General features: G+C 36.2%; 1 protein-coding gene across 1 annotated transcript in view; it reads right to left on the reverse strand.

The window, feature by feature from the left end:
* Nucleotides 1-26,371, reverse strand: part of DYNC1H1 (dynein cytoplasmic 1 heavy chain 1) — a 62,919-nt gene that overhangs the window by 3,029 nt on the left and 33,519 nt on the right. Inside the window, exons 37-75 of the mRNA XM_034418488.2 lie at nucleotides 26,212-26,352; nucleotides 24,607-24,840; nucleotides 23,793-23,999; nucleotides 23,408-23,529; nucleotides 22,437-22,602; nucleotides 22,169-22,332; nucleotides 21,614-21,743; nucleotides 20,262-20,395; nucleotides 19,859-19,973; nucleotides 19,591-19,752; nucleotides 19,129-19,343; nucleotides 18,840-19,044; nucleotides 18,522-18,695; nucleotides 18,279-18,398; nucleotides 18,072-18,192; nucleotides 17,238-17,433; nucleotides 16,416-16,533; nucleotides 15,543-15,758; nucleotides 14,412-14,624; nucleotides 13,878-14,005; nucleotides 12,485-12,638; nucleotides 11,372-11,518; nucleotides 11,137-11,287; nucleotides 10,179-10,432; nucleotides 9,909-10,043; nucleotides 9,720-9,814; nucleotides 9,054-9,228; nucleotides 8,601-8,676; nucleotides 7,098-7,258; nucleotides 6,638-6,749; nucleotides 6,490-6,550; nucleotides 6,257-6,380; nucleotides 5,644-5,757; nucleotides 4,967-5,137; nucleotides 4,232-4,449; nucleotides 4,018-4,121; nucleotides 3,366-3,577; nucleotides 2,243-2,396; nucleotides 1,121-1,263 (exon numbers count right to left, since the gene is read on the reverse strand). Coding sequence (XP_034274379.2) covers nucleotides 1,121-1,263; nucleotides 2,243-2,396; nucleotides 3,366-3,577; nucleotides 4,018-4,121; nucleotides 4,232-4,449; nucleotides 4,967-5,137; nucleotides 5,644-5,757; nucleotides 6,257-6,380; nucleotides 6,490-6,550; nucleotides 6,638-6,749; nucleotides 7,098-7,258; nucleotides 8,601-8,676; nucleotides 9,054-9,228; nucleotides 9,720-9,814; nucleotides 9,909-10,043; nucleotides 10,179-10,432; nucleotides 11,137-11,287; nucleotides 11,372-11,518; nucleotides 12,485-12,638; nucleotides 13,878-14,005; nucleotides 14,412-14,624; nucleotides 15,543-15,758; nucleotides 16,416-16,533; nucleotides 17,238-17,433; nucleotides 18,072-18,192; nucleotides 18,279-18,398; nucleotides 18,522-18,695; nucleotides 18,840-19,044; nucleotides 19,129-19,343; nucleotides 19,591-19,752; nucleotides 19,859-19,973; nucleotides 20,262-20,395; nucleotides 21,614-21,743; nucleotides 22,169-22,332; nucleotides 22,437-22,602; nucleotides 23,408-23,529; nucleotides 23,793-23,999; nucleotides 24,607-24,840; nucleotides 26,212-26,352 — 6,042 coding nt within the window. The remainder of the gene's footprint in view (nucleotides 1-1,120; nucleotides 1,264-2,242; nucleotides 2,397-3,365; nucleotides 3,578-4,017; nucleotides 4,122-4,231; nucleotides 4,450-4,966; nucleotides 5,138-5,643; nucleotides 5,758-6,256; nucleotides 6,381-6,489; nucleotides 6,551-6,637; nucleotides 6,750-7,097; nucleotides 7,259-8,600; nucleotides 8,677-9,053; nucleotides 9,229-9,719; nucleotides 9,815-9,908; nucleotides 10,044-10,178; nucleotides 10,433-11,136; nucleotides 11,288-11,371; nucleotides 11,519-12,484; nucleotides 12,639-13,877; nucleotides 14,006-14,411; nucleotides 14,625-15,542; nucleotides 15,759-16,415; nucleotides 16,534-17,237; nucleotides 17,434-18,071; nucleotides 18,193-18,278; nucleotides 18,399-18,521; nucleotides 18,696-18,839; nucleotides 19,045-19,128; nucleotides 19,344-19,590; nucleotides 19,753-19,858; nucleotides 19,974-20,261; nucleotides 20,396-21,613; nucleotides 21,744-22,168; nucleotides 22,333-22,436; nucleotides 22,603-23,407; nucleotides 23,530-23,792; nucleotides 24,000-24,606; nucleotides 24,841-26,211; nucleotides 26,353-26,371) is intronic.

Here is a 26,371-nt window from a genome sequence, read left to right on the forward strand (position 1 = left end):
CAAACGTGTAAGTAGGTTAACGTGATGGATGTCGCATGAAATCAATACCGATAGGCAATTTTAATTAGAATCTGAAATTTTCTCATATTTTTTTATACACCCTAATTTCCTTCTTTTTTGGTTTAATTTCTTTAGAGCACTTGCCAAATTTCATTAACCCCTTCATAGGAATCCTAGGCTAGAATCAAGATTTGCTGGTAATTTTTTTAATAGTCCATTAAATAACTGGTTAGTTAGCCTTCTCTGCTGTTGCCCCCCAACCCCCATGGAACATCTTCCCCCTGAAGTGAGGTGCCAACTCCAAGAGAGGCATGCAATCCTGGGGATACTTAGTGCCCTGAAGACACTCCTGCCACCTTTAAATTTTTAACTTTTTAAATCTTTTTTCTTAACATTTTAAGTTTAAGCAGCACAATTTGTAAGAACATAGTGAGCCTTGGTGGCGCAGCAGACTAAAGTGCTGTTAAATAACACCAGCTGCCTGCAATTACTGCAAGTTCAAATCTCACCAGGCTCAAGGTTGACTCACCCTTCCATCCTTTTGAGGTAGGTAAAATGAGGACCCAGTTTGTGGGGGCAATAAGCTGACTTTGTATAAAAAAGAACACTGCTTTGGGGGGGGGGCGAAAGCCCTACTAAACAGGTATATACAAAAGTATGAATGCTATTGCTTAACGCATTGTAAGCTGCCCTGAGTCTCCTGAGAAGGGTGGCATATAAATTGAACTAATAAATAAATAAATAAATAGTGTTTTGACAATGTGATCAGAACTGTTTTAGGAGTGAAAAAAAAAATAAAGTGGCTTTGGGTGCATATGCAATTGATGGGCTGTCCTTCCCAACTCAAAGGCATTTTGCTTAAGTATGATTGCTTGCCCTGTGCCTCTAGGATACATGTATTTTAGAAATTGAAGCCAGAATTGGGAGATCTGTTGTCATAGTCGCACATTTTAAAGGATTCTTACAATTTTTATTTCTTGTCTTTCATTCAAGCTTTCTATCAAGGACTAAATGTACTAATTCCAATAGTAAAACTACATTCAAATGGATATGTTCTACTGCTTTGTAGCATTTTGGGATGAACAGTACTGCACTTAGCAGAAAATCAATTCCAACCTACCTTTAGTTCCTTTGCACCACCTGAAGCTGCGGCCTGTGAAATATTCTGCAGCTGTTTAATTCGTTCACTGAAGTCAGACACCCACTGTATGACTGTCATGCCAGCAGGCACTGTATAGTGAGACCAGCTATGAGGCAATATACCTAAAAGAAAAAATATAGTGTGTTTTTTGTAAACAGAAGGGCTGGAATTTCAAATTCAGAGGCAGACACCCTACAACTTGTAATTAGCTCCTCTTTCAACTTAACTTTAAATCTACAGTTTGATCCAACTGAAACTTCAGTAAGTGCTGATATTGTTGTTTGTAGGGAGAATTGTTAATGGTGCAGGAAATATTGGATTACAGAAATAATTTTGCCCGAAGAGAAGATCACTTTACGGGATAACCTTGCTGTAAAAAACATTTGCTAAAAATCAGAACAATGGACTCCATACCATTGCTGTTTTTAAAGTGTCACAATCATTAGACATCTTAGAATAATTAACAGTGGCATATAAACCAGTAACTAAGTTTTATAATGAGTTTGTGGAATGTGATATTATACATAACCTCTGAATATTGATCTCTTGTAAAGTAAAAGTTGTTTTTAAAATGTGGAATTAATTTCTTTGAAGAAGGTTGGTTACAAATGTTATGCTGTAAGCATTTATCTACTTGGACTTGTTCTATTATTGCCACATTTTTGACTGAAAGTCATTGAATTATTAGCCTAGATTAAGAAAGCATATATTCTCAACTATATCCCTGTATTTGGGCTATATCAAAATTTGGGCCAAAAACCATCACTATGCAAGATGTAAAGGATGAACAGACACTGGATTGCCATCATGTTATTTGTAAAGATGTAATAAAATGAAATGTTGATAAAGAAGCAAGGAAGACTTTTGAACAATTTGGTACCCTCTGTTGTAGTTATATATATAATTTTCAGGCCTTTTTCCTGTCTTTTTAAAAAAAATTATCACATCACAATATATAAAAATCATCGTTTAGTTTCATAACTTTAAAAAAAACCCCAGAATTTGGGTTAATCTACCCCTCAGTGTAAAACAAGGTTTTATAGACTTTTCATAACTAGCAGGACTGTAATTCTTTAATGTACAAGATTTGGAAAAGCCTACCTTTTACCAATTCATTAATAAGCATCCGAAGATAATTGGTCTGTTTCTTCTTTCCTTCACACACGTGAACTACATCTGCAAGATCTTGGCGAACATCCTGAAGGAGTTTTGCTCCCATTTTCACTTCTCTTTCAAAGAATCTGAATAATGGATCCTTGGTTTCAGGAAGAAAAATAAGATATTTTATTATAATATAATATAATGTAATGTAATGTAATGTAATGTAATGTAATGTAATGTAATGTAATGTAATATATAATAAATATAATATAATATTAATATAATAATAATAATATATAATATATAATATAAATATGCTTTGATAATAAGACTCATGAACGTTTAATTCTTTGGGACTAAATCTTTGGCTTTTGGAAATGTGTACCTTATATGTTCTGGAAAATGCACCATTTTCTACTAATCAAAGGATGGAGAAATGTTTTTTGTTGTACATTTTACGATATTTTAAAATAATATTTGTACCTGATTATAATTTAGGATTATATGATAGTTTTTGTAAACCAGTGTCTATAAGTGTAATGTAATTTTTTGGGTCCCCCCCTCTTTTTGTTTGTTGCTGTTGCTGTTGTTGTTTTAAGCATTTTTATTTTCATGGACTGTTTAATTGTTGTGTAGTTTAGATTTTTCTTTTAACATAATTTGAAAAGATGATTTTATATTACTGAGAAAAGCCTGGCAAATGTAATGAGAGGTATCTGTTTCTTAAATGTAAGACTGTTTTGGAGGATAATTTTAACAGTTCCGTTTTTTAAAAAACATGGCACTCTGACTCCTCTGCTTTCTTGTAGTATAGAAGAGGGTATCTGTAAATAAATAACCTCTAATTTGCTTAAACAGGTGGGGATGTGCAAATTAGAGTTAAAATCTTCCTGCATGGAGAATCACCCTGCGTTTCTGTATATTGCTTCTGGTTCTTTTACAGTACAGATGCGCAAAAAAATTTGCTCCTGAAAGGTTCAAGTTTGAAATAGTCCATTTCATGCTGAAAAAAGCAGTTTTGTCTTCCAAATGGGATGTTTTATGAAGTTCCACTCTTAAAATGAAACTTTCGTACAATCCTCCAAAGAATAACGTTGCAATAAAATAAATAATGAGCTTTTACCTTAATGTTGTCCACGGTTCGTTTTAGATGATTGAGGGTTTGTGGGATGAGATGGAGCCAGTTGGAAGCTGTCGTGTGCAGCGTTCGCATCCAGGAAGGGCGACCGTCTGATGTAGAATCCGTTCGTGCTTTCTTCTCTGTCTCTGCATAGGCTAAATCATCTTCATCCTCCAACATCTGCATTTTCAGCATTTTACTGATCATATCAATCCCTGAAAGGAAAAAGACAAAATATTAGTGCCCCTTTGTCACAGTAAAATGCTTCAAAATTTTAGAGAGATCTTTAACATATGTATAGCTATTCTGTCTTAAGTATTACTACTTCAGTTTAATTAATGCATAATTCAGTTTTTTAAAATGCAAACTGCAAAACTCTTCAGCTGTTTTACCATATATTGTTCGTATTTGGCCATGCATTTTCTAATGAGATTTGTATGCTATTATCTTGATCTTCAGAATTCATTCCCTGTTTGATTACCCATTTTATATCCAAATTTTCAATATACATACCTCATTGAAGTGGCTTACAAATGTACACCATTGTATGTAATTGTTTAAAAAAATACCACGATGCTTCTTGGTCCATTATTCCAACATGCAGAAAATTGTTTTATATATGTAAGCTTTATTGCTTATGAAGCAAGATGTTTACCTTGTGTGGTGAGAAGAACTTTCTCAGCATTATTTGGTAATCCAAGCCAGGAGGGAGTTTGTGTATCTGGCAGCAATTCCACCCACTGTACAAATTCTTCACGTCTGTCAAATCAACAATGCCACATTATGATCAAGATATTCCTAACTACAAGGAATACATGCAATAACTCAGATTTAACCCACGCTTAGTTCTAGAAAGAAAATGTTAATACCGGATTCCATCTGGCATCTGAATAGCTTTATGCCCATCAACTTTGGAAGCCAATTTGAATTCACTGTCAAAGCTTAATGTGGTGAAGAGTCGCTCCAGGAAACTGTTCAATAACCGCTGGTCAAATTCGTTATCAATGCGGCCGCCATAAATTGACTGAGCCATCAACGTCTTCAGGGCAGACCATGGAATCTTGTCAGGCGGGATGTTCTGACGACCCTGAGATTGGAGACATCTTTGTGGTAAAAGGAACAGCTAACGCATTATAAAGTCTACAAGGGCAGTGGTATAAACAAGAGCTAGTTTAATAAAATAGTGCTGACCCATGACTAGAAGATTTTGTCTTCTGAAATAAGGGATGCTCTCAGAATCTGCAGAGTATCTGGATGTTAATGACATTTGGGCTGCCTTAGCTTGGTTATGGTAATTGTTTTTACTGGTTTGCTGTTATTTTGCTTGATCCTTAGTTACTTTACTGCCAAAATTTGGGGGGGGAGGGGGGTTATATATGAATTACAACAGGCCTTGGCTATCAGTTTCAATCAAATCCAATGGATATGGGTGATCCTAAGTCCAGTATAGGAATGATATATATTTCCTTCTGCTTTTTGAATAAAAGGTAAGATATAATCAAAACTGTTCATATCATTTGGCTAACTTATAATTATTGGATTTGTCCTTTTTAAGAAGTAGAATTTTTCTAATCATTTCACACAAAGTATGGGAAATCACTTACCTTTGCTGTATTATCAAGCCACGTATCTATCGTATCGCAGGCAGATCTTAAATCAGATTCTCCAAATTCGTACTTTTTTGACCAACCAAGAGGAGCATATCGCAGCCGCTCTTGAATAATAGCATGGAACCATGCAAGAAGGAAATAGAGACGTGCACGCTCGTTTGGTGCCTAGAGAGGAGAAAAACCAATGGGTTTTTATTTTGAGTTCAATGAAAAAAAGAGCAACCTATTTAACAGAACACAGTAAGACTTTGTTTGAGATTGAGTATATTTTCGAATTTTGCATCTTTTATTTCAGACGAAAGAATCGGCCCTTTTCCTTACTTGCTGTATTTTATTTTAAAGTACTTGATGTAATGTATAAACCCATTTAGATGAAGAAAGGGCTTTTAGAAGTTGATAATAACACAAAAGTCAAATCATGTGTTAAATAAACAAATGGTCTTTACTTTACTTTTGTTATTTCTCCAAGCTTAAAACAGTCTGATCTTTACTGGTTAGAATATAAAATGGCTGGGGCATTTGTATCTATGAAGCAAATGGAAACTGTTGCAAGATTAGCAACAGGTACTCTGAGTAAAGCTTAGAGTAAAGCTTCTTAATGGATTCATTCACTAGCACTTTTTAGTAAAACCGTATTAGTGAAATTTTGAGTAATTAGTTTAAAAACTTACTTTGCACATTCTAGACACAGGGATGCTGCTAAAGGTTCTCAGCATATTGGCCTTTACACCAGGTGGTGGTTCAAAGACAAAAATTCTTCCAGCACGTAACAGGTTGACTGGCACCTGAGCACAAAATACATTATCCAAATGTACAGTGAGAAATGTATTAATCAGATTTATATAGTCACCAATCTCATGAGTAATGACCATGGAGCACTTTTAATAATCCCTTGTTTGTGGAAATGCTCTTTGCTCCCAAACTTGTACTGCTGGACAAACTAAAATGATTCCGCTGTGAACTTTTAATTTATCACCTGAGCATGAAGTAACTAACAGAAATAAAAATAACATAACTTGATGGAAGATCAAGATCTAACATGAATTAGACAACAAAAACATCTAAAGAAGTGAACATAGTATTTTAGGGTTGGTTCCATATTAAGACACTTGACTTAATATTGACTTGACTTAGAAGTACTAATTTCTCTCATTTAATAAAGAGAAAATGAATTATGCATAACAGGACAGAAACCTCATAAGATGAAGATAAACCTCTTTTACAATAGCAGAGTTTAGAAAAGAAATGTGATGGTTATTATTTCTTTTAACTCTCATTGCTTACTTTTGGATTTATCTCCATTGTAAGGAACAATCTAAAGCATGCATGAGGTTGAAGGGAATGCAGCTTCTTTTCCAGTTGCATCAGCCATCCAGGTGCCAAGTGCACATTCTTCAACATGACCCACCTGAAAAGCATATTAAAGACAAACCCAAAGAGATTAATGCTTTAGAAGTCTCTTATCATACAGACCCAAAATTGATAAATTGCAAATCATACCATTAAGAAGAACCCACCTGCCTGACTTCACGGCTGTATTAATTGCTTTATCAGCTTGGTTAAATCCTTCAGCAGAACCTAAAAGGACAACATTACCATGTTTAAAAATGTGTACCTACTGGTCTTCTGCAACATTTGGTCTGACAAAATATATGAAAATGTTACCAATAGCAATAGAGGTGATCTGTGTATTTTGCTCTGCAGCAAGGTCTTCAACATGTCCACTAGCATCATAGCCGGGTACAGAGCACATCAAGACAGGTGTGTTAGGCTTCACCTAAAATAAAGGAATAGGAAAGAAAAGGGAAAAATCAGGTATGTTTGCTTTACAGGAAGACACAGTTCTTCTCTCTGTTTCAAGGTTTGCTAAGGAGTTTCCAGGTCAACTCTGAAATGTCAAAAGTGCCAGAAAAGGACCACAATTTCAATTTCAATTTCAGAAAGCTAAAACAGAATGACAGCATGAGTTAGATCCTCTGCCATTTAATAAATTTTTAAAAAATCAACATTCAATGCAACATTTAATAGCATTTAATAGGAGACTTTAAAGCACCACCTGCATCATTCTGTGATTCTAGGGGCCAAGCCAGGTGTGTTTGTGTGTGTAATTAAAATGTTTACTTGCCTCAGTATCTACAATGTGTGCCAGGTCCAAAGGCTGCTCCATAATGGACATAAAATTTTCTCCAAGATTTGTGGAAACAAACTGATGTGCCATTGCCAATAAACGATCAGGGCGGAAAGCTTGGATCAAAAGCAAGCGGTGAATGGCTTGTCCAATGGGTGCTGAGATATAGAAAAAGGAAAATTAAAACGTTCATGTAGTATTTGGATTGACCCAGGCAATTCAAGATTAAGATGATGGCAACACGCCCGATATGTTTCTGCTTCTTTCTCTCCAAGAAAATAAGGATGGGTAAGGAAACAGGAGGTGTAGGAATAAAACTGCTTCCATCTTAACTCCCCTCCACATGAAATTGTGCAATTTGATTTCATACATTCCGTAGAAAAGTCAGGTCCAAAAACATGCTATTTCTGATGTCACTAAGAGCTCTTCTCCAGCTTTCTAGAAAACCACAAAAACTACATAACAGCCTGTGATCCTGCAAATATTGTCTAGCACTGATCTAATACGATACATTTCACGTAGGTTCTATAACATTTCACATGAAGACTAAAAAAAAAAAAATTCTAAGAGCTTCTTTATGATAATCGGGTATAAGGCTATCAAATGCAGGACCCTTTCTAGCAACTGTATTTGTTCATTCCTCTTATCATTCTAAACAACTGTGTATGTGTGTATGTGTGTTATATAGCCATAAGACCAAATGATCCTTTACAAATGACCTTGGGCAAGTGGGATTACACTTTTGTGAATTCCAGTGGGGAAAAAAGGAAAAGGAGAAAGAACCCGGTGCTAGTGAAAGTATGCAACAGTCCCACATGCAGATCTGAATGGTGAGCTATCCTCAATGTTATCTATTATCTATTACTCAAGGAATTTCTTTAGGAATGATGTTCCAAGCACTAGCACCAGCTCTGTACCACTTCTAACCAGCAGGTAATACAAATTGATGCCCTCACAGAAGGAGATCACCCTGTGAGCCAGCTAATGTTTGGCTAAATGTTTTCTAAACCCACCAGCCCTTGAGTGACAGATGAATCAGAACACCAACTCTGCACACCTATTCCTCTAAGGAAAATACTGTTCCATTCAGAGTCAGAAATTCACCAGTTCCAAAATCCATGGGCTAACAATCCATGTCGACTCCATTTTTTTATCAGAATTCACTCTTAAGCGCACTGACAACAATGCACCTGCCTTTCTATTGACAACAGCTTTATTGTAGGCTATTAGTAAGTCTGAACGGTCCTGAATTATATATTTCCCATTGCCAAGGAACCCTTTATGTCACCTTCAAAATCAGACATTACTTGCTGATATAATACTAATATACGATTTTAAAGAACTATTTTTCAATATTCAAAACCAACAATTTCACGAACTATTTTTTTACAAATTAATTTGATATTATCTTTTTCCAGACATTATATGTTTGTCTTCTTCATACAATTTCTTCTGGTGTTCCGCAAACATCTAAGAGATGGAAGAAATATATGAACTTACTTGCAGTTTTGTCTTCTGTCCAAAGATGGGGTACAGTCTGCTCTGGTGAACTGCTATCCAGCCAAATGCCGAATTGCTGTAGGTCAGATTCAATTAAAAATTATTATTTATGAGCAATACATAAGAATCTTGTAATAGATCTAAGACCAATGAGTTTCTTCACATGAAGACAAATCAAGGATATCATATTTCCCTAAGGAATATGTTCCCTGTGTGAGAAGAACATGTTTTTATACATAGTGATATACTTTCCTGATTAATATACAGCTCAGTCAGCATAAGCTATCCAACCCACCATATTGGTAACAATGTGTATGAAATGAAGTTAGATATAAGCTATATATATATATATATATATACATACAATGACCTAAAGAGAATGAAATGTTCTTATTTGCATTAATAATTCACTTTAAAATTCAATAGTTTAGACATATTAAAAAGTAGTCTTACATCATCAGATTGGATTTTAGAAACAAGGTCCTTAAATGAAGAAAAACAGCTTAGTCTCATCATAGCTTCCGCCTGTTCTAACGTCAGGCCACTAATTTTGGGGAGAATTGTATTGCTGAGTACAATTTCTTTCCCTCTTAGGAAATGCTGGAATTCTGCATCATATGTAGGCTCCCTTCAATTGAAACAGAAGAAAATCACACTGAGAACAATTCTCTCAAAGATAAAGAAACCTAACTACTCCCTAAGTATAATACTTTGGTTTACTGATGTGTACAAGAAACCGGGGAAAATCATTAGTTCTGCTTAAGTATGTATGTCTGTTGTATGAATAGCAGTTTAAAATTGACAAATAATCTTTTGCAAGATATTTAGGTGAAGGTTAAACCATGCTTTTCATTCAGGTTTTTTTTACAGCATATCTAAATTGGCCTTTCTGACATTATTTTTATTGATTTGAACAGAGATATGGAATTCCCTGTGTCCCTCTGTCATCTTAGGTTGCACGAATTAACTTTAAATCTATAAATGCTACTGCTGGATACAACTTTAGTCTAACTTTTGGAGTGCTTTTAGTTTTGCTTTCATTGAAATTCCTATAATACTTAAATTTTCGAAAGACTTCACTCTTCAATACTGACTTGTTTAATAAGTGAATTTGCTTACCCTATAGTGCCTTTCAGTTTTATTCTAGCCAACAGCATTGCAAAGGTTATGTGATCCTGGTGTAGCATGCCACGAGCAACTCTATTGAATGCCACCTAGAAATACAAAATTAGGAAGATCAGCTTTGTAGAAAGTTTGTGAACAGGAAAAAAAAATATCTGAAGTGTTTTGAAGTACAAAGTACTTAACCTGGAACAGATCTTTTGTGATAATAGAAAGACGTTGCGTATGGTCTGTAATTCCCTTCAAATTTGGGTTCTCATACAGGACATTATGATAGATATCCAGGAAAAACTGAAGAGAATACTGATATAGGAAGTGTATCTAAGGTAGAATTCAAATGGAATAAGAGTGTTAAAAGCAACATGTTAACTTGAATGAAAATGGTGTCTTGCAGTATTTAAAAAAAAAAAAGAAAGAAATCTGAGAAAGGGAAATCTAAATCAAAACTTCTTGTACCTGCTTCAATGACTCCATTGTGAAGTAAATACTGCTGCATGCAGTAGAAAGTGGGAGGTATTGCTGAGACACTGTTTCTACCTCCTGCATGACAATATCTGTTTCTTCCACTTTTCTAGTAACCTCAGCTGCCTCTCTCTTTAAGTTCTCCAAAGTGGTTATGATGGTATCATCATCCAAGATACGTCCTTTTACTTCATTGAGGGCTTGGAGAAGAGATTTTTCTAGTTGCCGCAAACGCAGCTGGAATTCACCTTTAAGAATAATACAGACCTTTGAACAAAACTTGAATCACATTCTGACCTGCTTACCTTTTAATAGAGAGGACAGAAAGCAACAGCAAAACAATACTAATGAGTTTTACTTTTTAATAGAGATGAGAATAATTTATGAGTCTGAGCTGACAATTGCTGTAAAAGTCCTATATTTATTAAGTTTATGTGCCTCCCAGCATCATTTTGGATAGTGAGAAAAGCATATAAAATACGTACATACATATATATTTTGTATTGTATTTAATCTGAACTCTGAGTTGATTTTACAAGAATAATTTTAAACAACACAAAGTAATTTAAATATCCTGCCTAAGTAAATTTAATTTTTCTAGCATAAGTATCTGTGCAAATAAATGCTAATAATGAAGGATTTTTTTTTAGTTATGGAAGTTTGTTTGTCTAGGAAATTTTTTTTTTTAAAAAAAAGACCTAACAAGGGAATGAGATCTGCTCCCGTACGTTTCTTAATTAATTAAAAAAAAACAAAGAATCTGACTTTTTGAGTTCTGTTCTGGTAGCCATATCCAATAGAACTGAATCTCAATTTTGCAGAATTATAATTATCAATTATTTGCTAATGAAATTGATCCTGCTATAGAATAGAAACAAAATTCTATTCCTTTCTTTCTGCCGCTCTCTAGGTACTGAGAAAGGTTGGGGATTCAGTTTTTCAGTGACTATACCTTGAAGTTTCAGGAGATCAGAACGTTTCTCATCCACATCTGGTCTTTCAGCTTTCAGTACCTCATTCAGGCACTGACTCTGTAAACTGCTACGAGTTACTGTGAAGTTGACAAATGTCACACGAGAACAGAGATCTGGTGGAAACTCAACCTATAAAACACAAAGCATTCAAGGTAACTTTTAAATAGCCTCTCCCATCAACTACTGGCCTTGTAAAACAAGTTTATTACTTACTGTTGGGTCTCTGGTGGAGAGGAATATTACAAACGATGGTGATAAATCAATATCTTGGTCTCCCAAAGTGATAAGAACTCGACCACCAGTTCTACGGACTTCACGGTTCAGCACAGGATTCAGAACAGGGTCATAGCTTTCCACATCCTAGACAAGATAACAAAGTGATCAGGCATATATGGAATCAAGTAGAAATCTTAAACTAGTTTCTGAAAGAAAGCTATGACTTGCTTAATGACTGCATTGCTTAGTGACCAAAGTTCTGGGCCCAAATGTGGTAATAATCAAGGATTACCTAGATTTTCTTCAGATACTCTATTTACTTTGAAGAAAACTAGATTTCCCCCAAAATAATTTACTCCGATTTGCTGACAATAAGTTAATGAAGACTGTTTTTCTTATCTTGTCTTCCATTTAGATAGGTACATGTCTTAAATTCAGGCTCATCTTTTTTTAGAGAAATCTAGCATTTGAATAAGCTGAATCTTTTAAAAATGTAGATATAAATATACTGTCTTCAAAACATGGAAAGGAAAACAGGCATGATGAAGGTTGTGACATCATGATCCAAGCTATGCCCCTTTTGTAATGGACTTGTTGTTTGTAGCATGTGTGAATATAAGAGGGGGGATTCCAATCGCAAAACTGCAACCAAAATTTTATGGTTTGATGACCCCAAAATTTTTGTTCACATACTTACATTTTCCAATGTGATAATTTCAATAACTGTTCACTGATGGAAACTATTGTAAAATACATTTATTCTACAACCTAAATTTTGCTTACCAATTACAAGAAACAGCACAAACTTTAAGATTTTAATTTTAAGTAAGTTCAGACGTAATATGGCCTAGGACAAAAGGGGACATTCTTGTCAATGTCTTTTATTAGTCCTGGTTGCTAAGTGCTTTTTAATTCAGTGGTTTCATGAGGTAGATTCAGATAACTCTAGATCTTTTTTATTTTCAATATTACATGGGTTCCATATTACCAATTGTACTTGCATTTTTTTCTGCATTTGAATTACAGATAAGTGCTGTTAATTTTCATAAAAGTAAAAATTATATGAACTATCCTTAGTTTTTGAAGTTAAAACATGTAACAGCAACAAACCTGGACAAGCAGAGGATTACCAAATCGCAGGGCACTTTCCAAATTCTTTCTGAACGCATCATCCAAAAAGCTAGTACGAGTTATTTTACGGTCCTTGTATTCATTCATGATGAATTCTGTAGCTTGGCCCGAAGGATCAATAATTAAGGGATACCTAAAATGTAATTTCTTATTAAGTTTTTAACGAAGCTAACAGAAGGATATTTTACTCCATATATTCACTGGAATCATTTTTAAAAAGGTAGTTTAACACTGTTGTATTAGATATTTTTTCAATGCCATTGCTACGGTACTAAATTCATAATCTGAATTCATGATGTATGCTGGAAACTGAACTATAAAAGCCTCATCCATTATTTACCCCAAAAATAGTTCTGTTGCCTTTACGTTTTTATTTCTTTGAGCTTCCAAATTTCTATTTAATCTGTTATTCTATTGGATCTTGCCCTTCTAACAGACATACTACAGTCAAACACCGTCTAACTGCACTTGGGAGTTTTTCAGCAGAAATAGTGAATATTTATTCAAAGCATGTAAGATATAACTTTGAAAATTCCATTTTAAACTATGCTAATGTCTAATCTGTTAGAACATAATCTTCACATACCTAATCAGTAGTGGGTTTCAATTTCGGCTGGTACTGGTTCGCTCATGGGCGCTTGCGTATGCAGAGATATCCGTGTATGTGTGTGTGTGTGTGTGTGTGTGTGTGTGTGTGTGTGTGTGTGTAGCCTCCAGCTGCTGCCGCTACCAGTTCGCCCGATCTGGGGCAAACTGGTAGCAACCCACCACTGTACCTAATGACTACTTATTATAATTTTGTCCATCTTCTTATAAATCTTCAAGTAGCCTAGACATTTTGTAATTATTCTTGAACAGTGCTTAAACTGATTGATATCTTATCTTGAACTTTTTTGAAACCATTAATAATATGGGAAGGGATAGCTGAGAATTGCTGGTAACTTTTGGGACAAGAATTTAGAAATTTTCATTTTATGCAAGAGATACTTAGATGGCATATTTTTCTTTACTAAAACCAGTTCACTGGTTTATTAAAACAGTGGTATAGCTATGCACACTATGTTTTTGGAACATATTTATCTGGGAATGACTTTCGTTCATGATATATGAAATAAGATATATAAATGCATTATTCCCAGTGCTATTCTTAGGGGAAAAGATGCTTACAATTATTAGCCATTCTCTCCATACTACATCAGAAGATTCTTGGAAATGCCACAGTATCAGAATATTTATACAACATTCTGTCCTAGGAATATAGCAAAATTAATGTTCTTTCCCCTAGAAATAGCTTGTTTTAACACAATTGTTAAAATACTATTTTCCTGTACAGTTTTTTGGATGAAAATTCGCCTGATGAAGAGTAAAGTACCTGTTAAATCTCTTGAGCATAATTGCATTTTCTGTGCACAAGTCATCTGCAGGGAGAGAACTTGCTTGCCAGCGAAGACGTTCATCTGCATTCGACAAGTATTCTGTTCTAGCAATATCTGTACGGAACTGTAAAATGAGCATTAGGATTTACTCAAGAGAAGCCAAGAATTGACAAACATGGGTTAATAAATGTATTTGCTCCTTTTCTACTACTCCTGAACTATGCTACCCTGTGATTTGTTTTACCCTCATAAAATATTGTTAATACTTCACAATACCCTTTATCCATCGATTGCAATTTGGGTCCAAGTATGCATATCTTTAATCAAAATGGGGGAGTACTGGAGAAACATATTTCAAATGATCCAGGCTGTTCAGCTGTTAATACTAAGGCTACTATAGATCAAGAAACAAGATACTGAAGTGACGTTCCAAGCTCCAAACTGTTGCGCATAATGCAACACAATAAGTGACTCAACTGTTGGTAATATATGGTGGTGAATGATTTTATGATCCATGGATTTTTTTTTACCTGAATATTTGCCTGTTGCAAGTGATGGGACCATGTTGTGAACAGGTTTTGCCGCATCTGCTGGTCAAAATAACCAGCGTAAGCAATAAATGCTCCTGAGAGCAAACAATCTCCTGCAATTGTGGACATCTGATTCTTGAAGGTTTCACTTGTTTTCTCCCATCTTTCACGTTCAGCAGATAAGCTCTTCAAAAGAGCTGTGCTACGATTTACCTGGAAGTGAAGCAATGAATATATTCAAAGAAAAACCAAACTTAAAAATTTTGATATCATTTCAGGGAAAACACTATTATTAAAAATGCAGTCTTAACACAATATCAGTGGGAAATGGGAGGTGAGAAAGAAACAAGAGCGAAGTATAGAGCTCCAGAAAAACGATAAGAAATTTTTAATCATAGTTGAAAAAAGTTCTGCAACATATAAACTGTGATTAGCATTAATATTACACTTCCCCATTAGTTTTCTATTTTTCAAAGAGGCCTCCGATCAGTAACTGATATGTGTAGGCTGTTAAGTCCCAGTTGAGAAATGCAGGAGTGCAAAGGTAGGAAGGAAGGGTCTGGGAGGCTTGGTGCAGGCCACACACAAATTGGGGGAAGTGCAGCGCTGCTGAGAGGTGTGAGTGTAAGAGGTTGGGTGGTGGTGTATGCAAGCAAAGGAGGGGAAGGAGTACATAATGGGTATGAGCGAAGAAAACTCAGGGGTGTGGGGAGACTTATCTCACTGATTTGTGACCTGTCAGCTTTCTCATTGAATTTGCTTGTGGAAAGCTGGCAGGGAAAAATCACATAAATAGTGATCACGTTTGTGGGACACTGCAACCTGATTTTAAGTGTGAACTGGTTGCCAAGTGCCCAAATTTTGTTCACATGATCATGGGGGCTAAAACTTTGAGGACCTTTGAAGTCCTTTTGTTCAGCATTGTCATTAACATTGAATGGTTGCTGAATGAATGTTAAGGGAGGCCTACCTATACTGACTCAACAGTATAGAAGTCAAAACAAGCGTCTAAGATTCATGGTAGTAATTTAAAATGGAATTCAGTGCTCACAAGAAAAAGTAAAACTCTTGACTTTGGTCTAATCAGAACTCAACAAATATTAACAAACATTTAACAAGTGGCAGTCTCACCTTTGCTTCCACAGCAGCTAGATCTGCCTTAATAGCCTGAGCTTCAGAAATCAGTACAGCATACTCCTCCTTGTAACGAGCAATGCTGGTCTCCAGGTCTCTAATCATCTGCTCAACTTCATTGGCCTTCTGCTGGTTGTCTTTGGCATCGTCTTCAAGTTTCTGCAGCTCATTCCTCAGGGGCTCTACTCGCTTCAACATGTCAGCATAGTTCAACTAGAAAAAAAACCCCAGGCATTCAATTTCAAACCCTCATGTCAATAGTCTGATGTGAGAAAGTTGCTAAGGTGAAATCCAGTGGATTAATTTAACTGAAGAAATACTTTCTGTTTGTGAAATGGAAAGGGAGGAATTCTTCCTCTCCCATAGAAACACACCAATTCCAGCAGGGGGTATCTTCGGATTTTGAAGATGTATGCAGAGATATGGATTTCTGTGGGGAGGACAAATTGGAGGAGAAAATTCCCCCCCAAATCTAAGTCTGCAACTTCACTGTTTGATTTTGACAGTAGGAATGCTTAAGGAAGATATACTTCTGCACTAAATCAGACTATAAAAAACTGAAATGAATAGAACAGAGAGAGCTGGTTTACCAGTTCTGAATGACAATGAAAAAAGTACTTCCCTTTCTGTCCTACAAAACCTGCTTGGTACTGTTTTCCATTTTTTTTACTGTAGCATTTTTCTTTCTTTGGTCCTATCCTATTTAACATTTTCATTTCTTTCTTTTTTTTATCCAAAACTGCTTTTTCCACAAAACATTTTGCTTTCCTCTTACTGTTTTAGCAATTTGCAGGAACCAAAAATCACTCTGCAGCCCCAGTTTATATCTCTTTATTTTGAAAATACGATCCTTCTGAAAAGATTATTTACCTGTGCAATAGCCCATTTTACCATAGGTCCACAAGCCAGAGAAGCTCTGTTCACAATTTCATAATTGTAGCTTGGATTTGATAAATAGTTCTTCTTCATCTTCTCTCGGATGGCATCACTAGAAGAGCAAAAGAGTTTGAAGAACCATACAGGCAAATAGTCATTCAATATACAAGTTCCAATTGTGCGACTATCACCATCACCACATTAAGTAGAGCTAAAACTACAAATACCTTATATCTTCAATATTAAAGTTGACAATGCTGCTGATGAAATTATCTCTGAGAATAACTGGCCTGATCTTTTTCCATTCACTTGTCTCCTCACCCAACAAGAGACAGATTGATTCTAAAGCCAGTTTTACTGCAGGAGGTGGATTGGCCATGGTTCTTACTTCAATAAGATGCTGTTTCTTTATAGAGCTCACCGCTATTTTAAGGGATGGAAAAAAGCACTGAGCATGCAACATACACTTCAGGCTGCTGATGGGAACGGAGAATGAAATTCTCCTTTATTGGAATGAAATTTAGTTTAAAGACTGCAATTTTGTCACTGTTGTAGTAATACATGTCCTGCTCTAAACAAGAGTCTTCATTTTAATGGATCTCACAGGCCTCAAGCAGCCTTCTTCAACCAGATACAGGTTAGAGATGCAGGGCAAGAAAGAGATATGGTAAAGAAATGACTCTTTCTCCCCAAAAAGATTTATTTACATTGGTTCCTCATATTTTGTATTTGTAATATGGTCATCTTTCAGAAGTCTCTGTGAACAATTTCATTCCGATCCCAGAAGCAGCTAAAATACATTTCCAAATTATTCACCTGATCTCCTCAGCAGAAAAGTTTACAATGGTTGGGATGAAGTTCTCCCTCATTATGATGGAACGTATCTGTTTCCAATCAGTTGTACTTTCACCCAAAAGCAGGCAGATCGATTCTAGTGCCAGCTTCACTGCCGCAGGTGGGTTTGCCATAGAACGGACCTCCACCAGATGTTGCTTCTTTATTGATTTAACAGCTAAGCAGGAACAAACCCAATCAGCCAGGCATGAAAGAAAATGATTTAAGAGAAAACAGCAAAAAGCAAATTCAGAGATGATTTGAACTATTTTAATTTTACACACACACAAATTAATTTTAATTTAAACAATTTATGGGCAAAATCAGTAAGATTTTCTGCTAGCTCTAGTAGTGCCCCTAAAGCACAGGGGGGAAAAAATCACTTTTCTCACTTTTCAGATATACCATCAGCTACCACAAACCATTTAATGGTCCAGTAACTTTCACTGTGGCCATCTTAAAAAAAAAGTCATTTTACGTTGTAATATTTTGTATTTTTAACTCATAATAAAGCCATCAATAGCTACAACAGCTTAAGTGGCAATATGAGCAGGTATTCTGAAAAGCTGTGCAATTATTGCTTTGTGTGCAGTCAGCGGAGAACATGATTACTGTTTGTTTCAATTATTATCCCAAAAATTTAAGCTTAGAGTGTAATATTTTCTTTGCTCTAATTAAATTTCTGTGAGAGATGATATACCAAAACCAAGCAATTACTGAAAGAGTTCGTTGAATAGCAGATAGCAGAGCATGCTGCAGACCCAAGCTGATATATAATTGCTCCACTCCCACCCCATTTTTATTATATCTGCCTACCATTCTGGGCCTCAATAACTGCAGGCTCTACTTTATCCAGATCTTCTTTCACACTCATCTGCTTATCTGCAATGCCCTCTTGCTGTTTGTGTAACTGTTCTTGAATTTCTTGGCTCATAACCTAGGGAAAGTTATTAAGTGTTATTAGAATCTCAACCATGCACCCAATAGTTATTTTCATATTATTAAACCAATCACGGTCCTCACCTTTTTCTTCTCTGCTTCTTGTTGATCTTTTACCATCTTTTTTAACTTATCATTAGCTGCTGCATTCTTTACTTCAAGCTCCTGGCTTTTTATTCTTAAATCACGACGCAGTTCTTCTACCTGGAATAGGTAACAGATTCTCAACAATGTCAACATGCATTAATGAAAAGTGCTGTAATAAGTTCTAGGAATTGCCAAGAATAATCCCCCCCCAAAAAAATTGTCCTTCGTTTAGGTTTCTACCTGGTCCACAGTTTCCTTGATTTTCCTGAGTCCAACATTCAAATGCATCTGCTGCTCTTCCAGTTCACTTCTCTTTTCATTGAATAAATTTGCATAATGGTTGATGAAGTCCAAATAATGACGAGGAGTGATGGCCATTGTTCTGCCACCTCGTTTTGCTAGTCGAGCGTTAGCCTGCCATCAAATAAAATGTTAGTACAAATCAGTAGGTTTTAAAATTTCCTCCACAAAACACGAATGCAATGTCTTCTTCTAGGATTGCAGCCTATTGTCCAATAGAGCACAAAAAGATGTATCAAAATGAAAAGCTGAACCTACCTGATGAAGTGTCTGATGAACAAACACACAGCTGTTTACAATAGCTTCTCTGTGTGATGGTGGCTGTGGCAGCTTGTCATAGACAACTGGCATGTAATCAGGCACAATGTAATTTGGTTTCTCAAGATCCATTTTGCTGGTGAATTCTTTACCAACTTGATAAAGTGCCTCAGTGGACCAGTCTCCAAACCAGTTCAAAACACACCTAAAACAGGATAAGACAATATTATCACCTTTTGAAATGGATGCATGAAAATTATTCATTCATAGTATATTAATGGTGCACTACCTATTGAAGAGAGCTGGAGATGTAGCTGCTCTATCTTTCAACCCTTCTGAAGATGGATTCATGGTAAAGACTACGTGGAGATTTCGGATCACTTGACTAGTGAACCACTTATAAAGTTCTTCATGTGAATCCAACATTAAGCCTTCTTTCTGGGCTCCTTCCTTACATTGAGTCATAAGTGTGGCATATTCGTCTCCTTCAAACAGTCCAGGGACCTATATTGAGAAAATGCACATTAGAAATCTAATTGATTCTGAAAACTGTTAGAGAAGGGCTGAATTCCAAGTTTCTGGCAACACAAATACATACAATTATACAACTGTTTTACTGCAGACTGGCTGGTCTTCAAATCAGAGATTAAATTTCAACTAATCATGGTAACTGATGGGTCAACGGCCTTTTCCATTTTTAAAATACAGAAATCTATATCCGGGCTTTTCCCTAAGCTTTTCATTAAATTACCTCTCCATTGGCCAGTAGTGTGTTCATTCTCTCCAGAAATCCAGAATCAAGTACATTTGATTCATCCATTATGAATGCAATTTTCTCATTCTTGCAGCCAGACCGCCTCAATACCGTTCTTAGATCTTCATCAAAATCTTCACCAGTGTACTTTCTATGTACCTGTGAATCACAATTGTGGGTCAATTTTTGTTTTTATGTCGTCTATAAAAGGAAAGTAACATAAAATGCTTTTAGTTTTACTATTTGAAAGAGTAGTTGTAACAACCTTAATTTGGTAGACACTTAGACCATTCATCCATGCCACAAATCGAGACAGAGTTGTTTTTCCTGCTCCACTGACACCAATGAGAAGTAAGTGCCCCTGAGGCTGGCGGAAGATCCTGAAAAGATACTTCATTTAGTGACTATAATGCAGGCTACCAGTATAACCCATTTCCCTTTGTTGGAGTTATTTATTCATTACATTCAATGGAATTTTCCTACACATGAACATACACGCAATTATAGTCTTATGGTATTTTATAAACCTTTTCCCATTACAAAAGATAATATTATTGGAGATTCTTCTCTAGTATTCAGTTATCCAAGAAAACATTAAATAGCATTACTTCTTAAAATGAAAATTAGATTAACTTATTAATATACATTTTTCTTAGTAATAAACATACCTATCAATTCGTAGCACATGATCTAACACTTCGTTGAATAAAACAAGTGGCACATCTAGTTCTTCTTCATAGAAAACTTTCAGTCTTGCTTTCACATAATCTCTTAACTCCTCTTGATCAACTGGGATATAGTCCTAACAAAAAATAGAACAAGCAAATATTTTTGTATGTACATATACACACACATAAATGCCGAATCTGACTATGCTTAGGGTAGTATCTTAAGATGCATAAAATGATCATATGTGAAGGTGTTTGATTCCCCATTAAAAACTGTTTTGTATTAAGCAATCATTGTCTTGGGTTTTCCCCCCAAATAAACAAAGCTGGCAGGAATGTAACATTTATTTCCAAATCATGATGCTGCAAGAAAAGTACTGATGCAAAATAATAAGCAATAATAAAAAATTAGCATTGAAATTCTAAACAATCCTTTAAAAAAAGGGCCTGGTGGCTCAGCAGATTGATAGCATTGTGATTAACACCAGCTGTCTGCAATTACTGTAACTTCGAATCTCCCCAGGCTCAAGGTTCACTCAGCCTTCCATTCTTTCTAAGGTAGGTAAATTGAGGACCCAGTTTGTGGGGGCAATAAGCTGACTTTGTATAAATATACAAAAGTATGAAGGCTATTGCTTAACGCATTGTAAGCCGCCCTGAGTCTCCGGAGAAGGGCGGCATATAAATCAAATTAAAAAAAAAAATCATTCTATATAAAGAAAAAGATAAAACCACTTTAATATAAAATAAAATCTCGACCCATATTTTCATTTAGGTTAACTTTCTTCCTCAAGGATATAAGAATGAAGTAGTTACTTAAATTAAATTTAAATTTTAACATGTCAAGAATCATGTTCAGCTACACAAGCTCAGTTTTGCAAACATTTCATAGTAAAACTGGTCAACTAATATTCAAACCAACATACCAGAGTAAAACTAAAAAGGTGATCTTTATGTGTTCACCAAAGAAGCTGTCTAAATCAAGTTTACATGGCATGTATCTATTAAGAACAGACTTCTTTTTTACCTTCTCTTTTATTGCTTTGGGTGTCAAGGAAATATAAAGTTCTGGTTTTGCTCGTCTAGTAGCCTCAACCAGAACAGAATGGATTAACTGTAGTTATTATCCTTTTTGACCAACTTAATAAGTGAAAAATTTTCCAGACAGAATTTTAAATTTCTGTATAAATGGCAGATACAGGATAGTAATTTTACATCTTTTAAATATACCTAATTGTGTTTAGTTGAAAATACCTATTTACAATAAAGATTCTCCACATCCTAAAATATCTCTATGTCATAAACTGAACATTGTACAACTCAACCACAGAGAAGCTAAGTTTTTCTCTTACCTTTGAAAGCCAATTGCTGTACAGAATGGGCCTGCACATGGCTTTCTCCTTGTCTATATTGGGGAAGTGTTTCAGAGCAACCATATCAATATTTTCATCAGTCCATCGTCTCTCCTCATCTTCCACAAGCCTGGATAAACACAGGAGATTGAGAGAGGAAGCAGACAGGACTTAACCAGGATAAAAGTAGGGAAATAACAGCATAATAGAGGTCTGAGATGAAGGAAGAAGGCTGGAGACAATCCTCACAATCGTCTGCCTACCAACTACATTGCAGGAAATATTCTAGAAAAATCTTAAAAAAGAAAGGAAAGGTTTTCACAGCATGCATTTCCTAGAAAATATTTAGATTTTATCCTTTCTGGACAGTTCTTAGAGGATCCATCTACAAAGACATGCCTATAATTTTTTTTAAAAAAAGGGGGAATTCTTTTAAACTGAAGTCTAGTACAGAATATTTATTTGCTACAACCTCAGTAAGTCTTATTGCGTCTTAACTCTAATACTAGCAAATAAAATTAAAACAAGCATATAACTTTGCATCCCTAAATTTACCTGTCCTGGAACAGACGCAAGGCTTCATGTGCCCAAATTCGAATGAGTCCTTCAACAGGCAATGTTTCCAGCGGTCTCAGAGCTTCAAAGATACCTCGCACCCACCGAGTCATTTCACGAGGTGAATAGATATAGTGTGGCTGAGTATCTTGAGTAAACCTTTCCTGTGTGAAAAACATATATATATACGATGAGTCCTTACTAGCATTTCCCCCCCAACCGCTTAATCACTTAATTAAAATCTATGAAAAACCTTCAGCCTTGTTACCTGTGACATTGTGTAGAACTCAACCATTGCAGCAGTGAGGGGCTCAGCATATGTACGGAGAGATGGAATAAGTCTCAACATAGCACGATTGAAAGTGCCATAAATCTGAGTGAGTGAAGCTGGTCCAGGGTAGTCCACATATACAACAGGAACATGGCGCAAGAATCTGAAAAGATATTCAAAGGGATTAATTTAGGAAAACTATCTAATAGTATTTTATTAGACTAGAGAGCCAATTTGGTGTAGTCAGTCAAACCAGAAACCAAGAGATTGTGAGTTCTAGTCCTGCCTTAGGCACAAAGCCAGTTGGATGATCTTGAAGCAGTCATTCTCTCTCAATCCAAAGAAGGAGACAATGGCAAACCACCTCTGAAATCTTGCCAAGAAAACTTCAGGAACTTGTACAGGCAGGCACCAGGAATCAAGACAGACTTCAAGGCACACATACACAAAAAATGTACATCATGGGTGTCAATCTTGCGCCATCACATTGCTGTCATGTGACATTTCGTGACTTTTTCCCATTCAGAGCTAGGGTGGGTGTGACTTGAGCATGACGCATCCAGCCTGTGAGCCACCAGTTTGACACCCCTGGACTACATAGACTCCAAGAATTGACAAGTATACTCCACAATAAATTGTTTCACAGAAGGTCCTGAGAATCATGCAGGATGAGATATTTTATCGTTGCTTTCTCTTTGTGAGTAGACTTTCTAATGAAAATATCATTCCAGAGTCCAAACTACAGGAATGCAGTATTATATTGCATCAACAGGGCACAGGTTCTGTAATATTACATAGAGAACTAAAAACTTGGCTGTAGGAGAAAGCAGTTGGAGGATGTTAGATTTGCTATTGACTCCTCTGTTCAGTGCCATTAAAATGTGCATTGTTTAAAACTGTTGTGTTTCATACAAACCCCATCAGACTAAGTTAGCATGAACATTCATATTGTATTATAGGCATATTACCTATGTGAAAGAGGCTTTCTTCCAGGATCTGTAGGTGGGTTGCAGGCACCAACAAATTGAATTCGTTCCAATTTCACCCAGGTCTGGTCTGATGTACGGTAGAAACCTCCATGCTCTACCATCTGATGAAGTTAAGAGTCTTGGTTAGAAAAGAGATGGACATACCATGCTGTTCCCTTTTGGGAAACACATTATATGCAAAGCATGGAGAAAAGCAGAAAAAATGGAGACAAAGTATTTTTTTAATTAAATCTTTTAGTAAAAACTTTACACCTTTTCTTCACACTTTTCTATTTTTTGCTTCTACCCCATACATTGCCTTTTGTTTTGCAATTTAATCCTGATTCACAAAAAAATCTATTTTTTTTCACTTATTAATACTTGCCTGTCTGATAAAGGATATGACCCTCTGTGTGCCATATTTATCCATATCTGGCAGGTTGATTTCATCACAGAAGAGCACCAGCCATTTTCCCAGCTGAACTGGAGCTAGTACCACACCATTAGGTGTACGCCTGTACTCACAATAGTGATCAAATGTTTTCAGTAGTAGTTCTGGAGTGGTAGCACTGGAGAAATTCAAGCCAACCACCTGGAAAGGCAAAAACAATTTGAGAACAGGAAATAAAAATAAGAACCAAAAACATCCTTCTCCTGCATAACGTTTTAGAAAATGCTGCAATCTATTGTTGATGGTTGACTATTTCAAAATAAATATTTTAAGCTATGTGTATGTTTTAAAAGTCTGGTTTTTGAAGAATGGGTTCCAATATCGATTTTATGTATAACAAGGCCACATTAATTCATACTGTGGCAGTATTCTGCATCAGCTTATAATGTCCTTTGAAGATGATTTGGCTATAATAATTATAACCAGTAGTTCTATTGTGTTAACTGAGCATGTAGAACAGATCTTAACAGTCCTGAATCAGCAATTTTTCCTTTTTTTGATTCTAATTCAGTGTGTTGGTTTTACTTTAAAATCTTAAGTGACTAATGATTAATACATCTCAAAATCGATCCATTGAGATAATCAAGGGCATCCAATTTTCTGGAATGAAGTGAATGGAGCTCTGGAACAAGCTCTCAATCATTATTGGAACTACTACTTTCTGATTAAAGAATTATTTTTCTCCTGTTCTGCTAGAAGGAAGAGTAACTCACTAAAATATTTTCAAACATTCAGAATGCGGAAATACCTCCATGTCAGGCAAGGCCCTGAGTGCACTAAAGAGAGTCATGGTCTTTCCAGATCCTGGTGGGCCACAGAGTACCAGTGGTTTGTGCTCTGCAAGCCAAGTATACAGCAATGCTTCATGGCGGACAGTGTCAAGTGTTGGCACAACAACATCAGGAGCTGCAACTTTGTGAGTCTCAACTTCGATCTGTGGGACCTTTGACTGCCAAGGCACCCATTCGCCAGTGATGGAGACCTATACAAAGAGAAAAAGAATCTGCTACTTTCTGCTTTTGTTGCAGCCAAAGATTTTAACTCTAACTTGAACTTTTAACTGTTCAAAAATTAAGAAATGTCACCAATAAATTATCAACAAGTTGAAAAGGCTTTTAAAATGATTCCACATAAAATGTACTTGGACGACTCCCAGTTCTGAGGAGGCTTTATTTTCTATGTAGAGGACATGTCATCAAGATAGGCACAAAATGATCAACGAGATATATATATATTTTAGAATTATTACTTACTCTCATATATCATTTTATAGTGATATGTTTTTGATACTCTAATTAGTATCAAAACTTAATTTCATTAAGTGCATGATCTCAAAAGATAGAGGTGTGCATGGTAAATTAAGTAACAAATATTTTGCTAGGCCTTTGGAATTACTTGTAATACGGTATATCTAGTCCTCGACTTATGATAGCAATTCCTATCGCTAAGTGATATGGTTGTAAAGCATTTCTGGAACTGGCACAGTCCCAGTTGCTGTCGTTAATTGAATTCCACAATCATTAGGTGAAGCAACTTCCTGCTGTCTTCTTTACAACCAAAGTTCTTCCTACAACCAAAGTTTGTAAGGAAGCTGTGACTCCCTTGCTGAAAGCAGGTTAAGTGGCTGCTGCTGAATGGGAGAGGGAGCATGGGAGGGGAATAGGGGAGGGCTGGGGAGGATATGCAAGAAGGTGTGGGAGAGGCACAACGTAAGTCAGGGAGTGTGTGCAGAGCTGTGTGACAGGCGCAGATTGGGGAGAGTGCTTGAGGGTGTAGGGGAGTTATGTGAAGGAGGATTTGTGAGAGGGTGCATGAAAAGGAGGGTCTGTGGGGATGCATGGGAGGCACACTGCAGGTTGAGGAGGCTGTGTGAAGGACGGATGGCAAGGGTTGGGAAGAGTGTATGAGAATGTGAGGGTGTGCATGAGGGTACAAAGTAGGTGTGGTGAAGTTAGGGATCTATGAATAACCGGCATGAATGAGCTGGAAAAGGCTGCGGGGTTGGGGAGACTTTCCCAGTGACCTGAGACTTCCCTGCTGGCTTCCCCATTGACTTTTTGTGGATCACTGTTTGTAGATCATTGCTATCAAACCGGTTGCCAAGAGTCAAGATCACAATCATGTGACCATGAGGTGATGGGATGGCTGAACTCCGAGAATTGGTCATAAACCACTATTCATTTAGCACAGTCTTAACTTCAAATGGTCGCTGAACAAATGGTCATAGGTTGAGGACTACTTGTATTTGATTTGTGGTACTGACTACATTTTTTTCAAGCATTGCAATCAGAACAGCAGTCACAGTAAGGTTGATGTTTTAAAAAAAGTACCATAAGAATATAATTGTATTTACCTCATAATCAATTATGGGTATATTTGGTGCACTAGGCAGGGGCACTGTTGTAATTCTTCTGATATATTCACCTAGCTCTGCTCTCATTTTCAGACGGCTGTCTCCCGAGAACGACCACAGGATTGCATACACTAGGTATCTCTGAAATGACAGTAAATCA

This window comes from Pantherophis guttatus, chromosome 1 (assembly GCF_059756535.1).
Source record: "Pantherophis guttatus breed Tessera chromosome 1, ASM5975653v1, whole genome shotgun sequence".
Lineage (NCBI taxonomy): Eukaryota > Metazoa > Chordata > Lepidosauria > Squamata > Colubridae > Pantherophis > Pantherophis guttatus.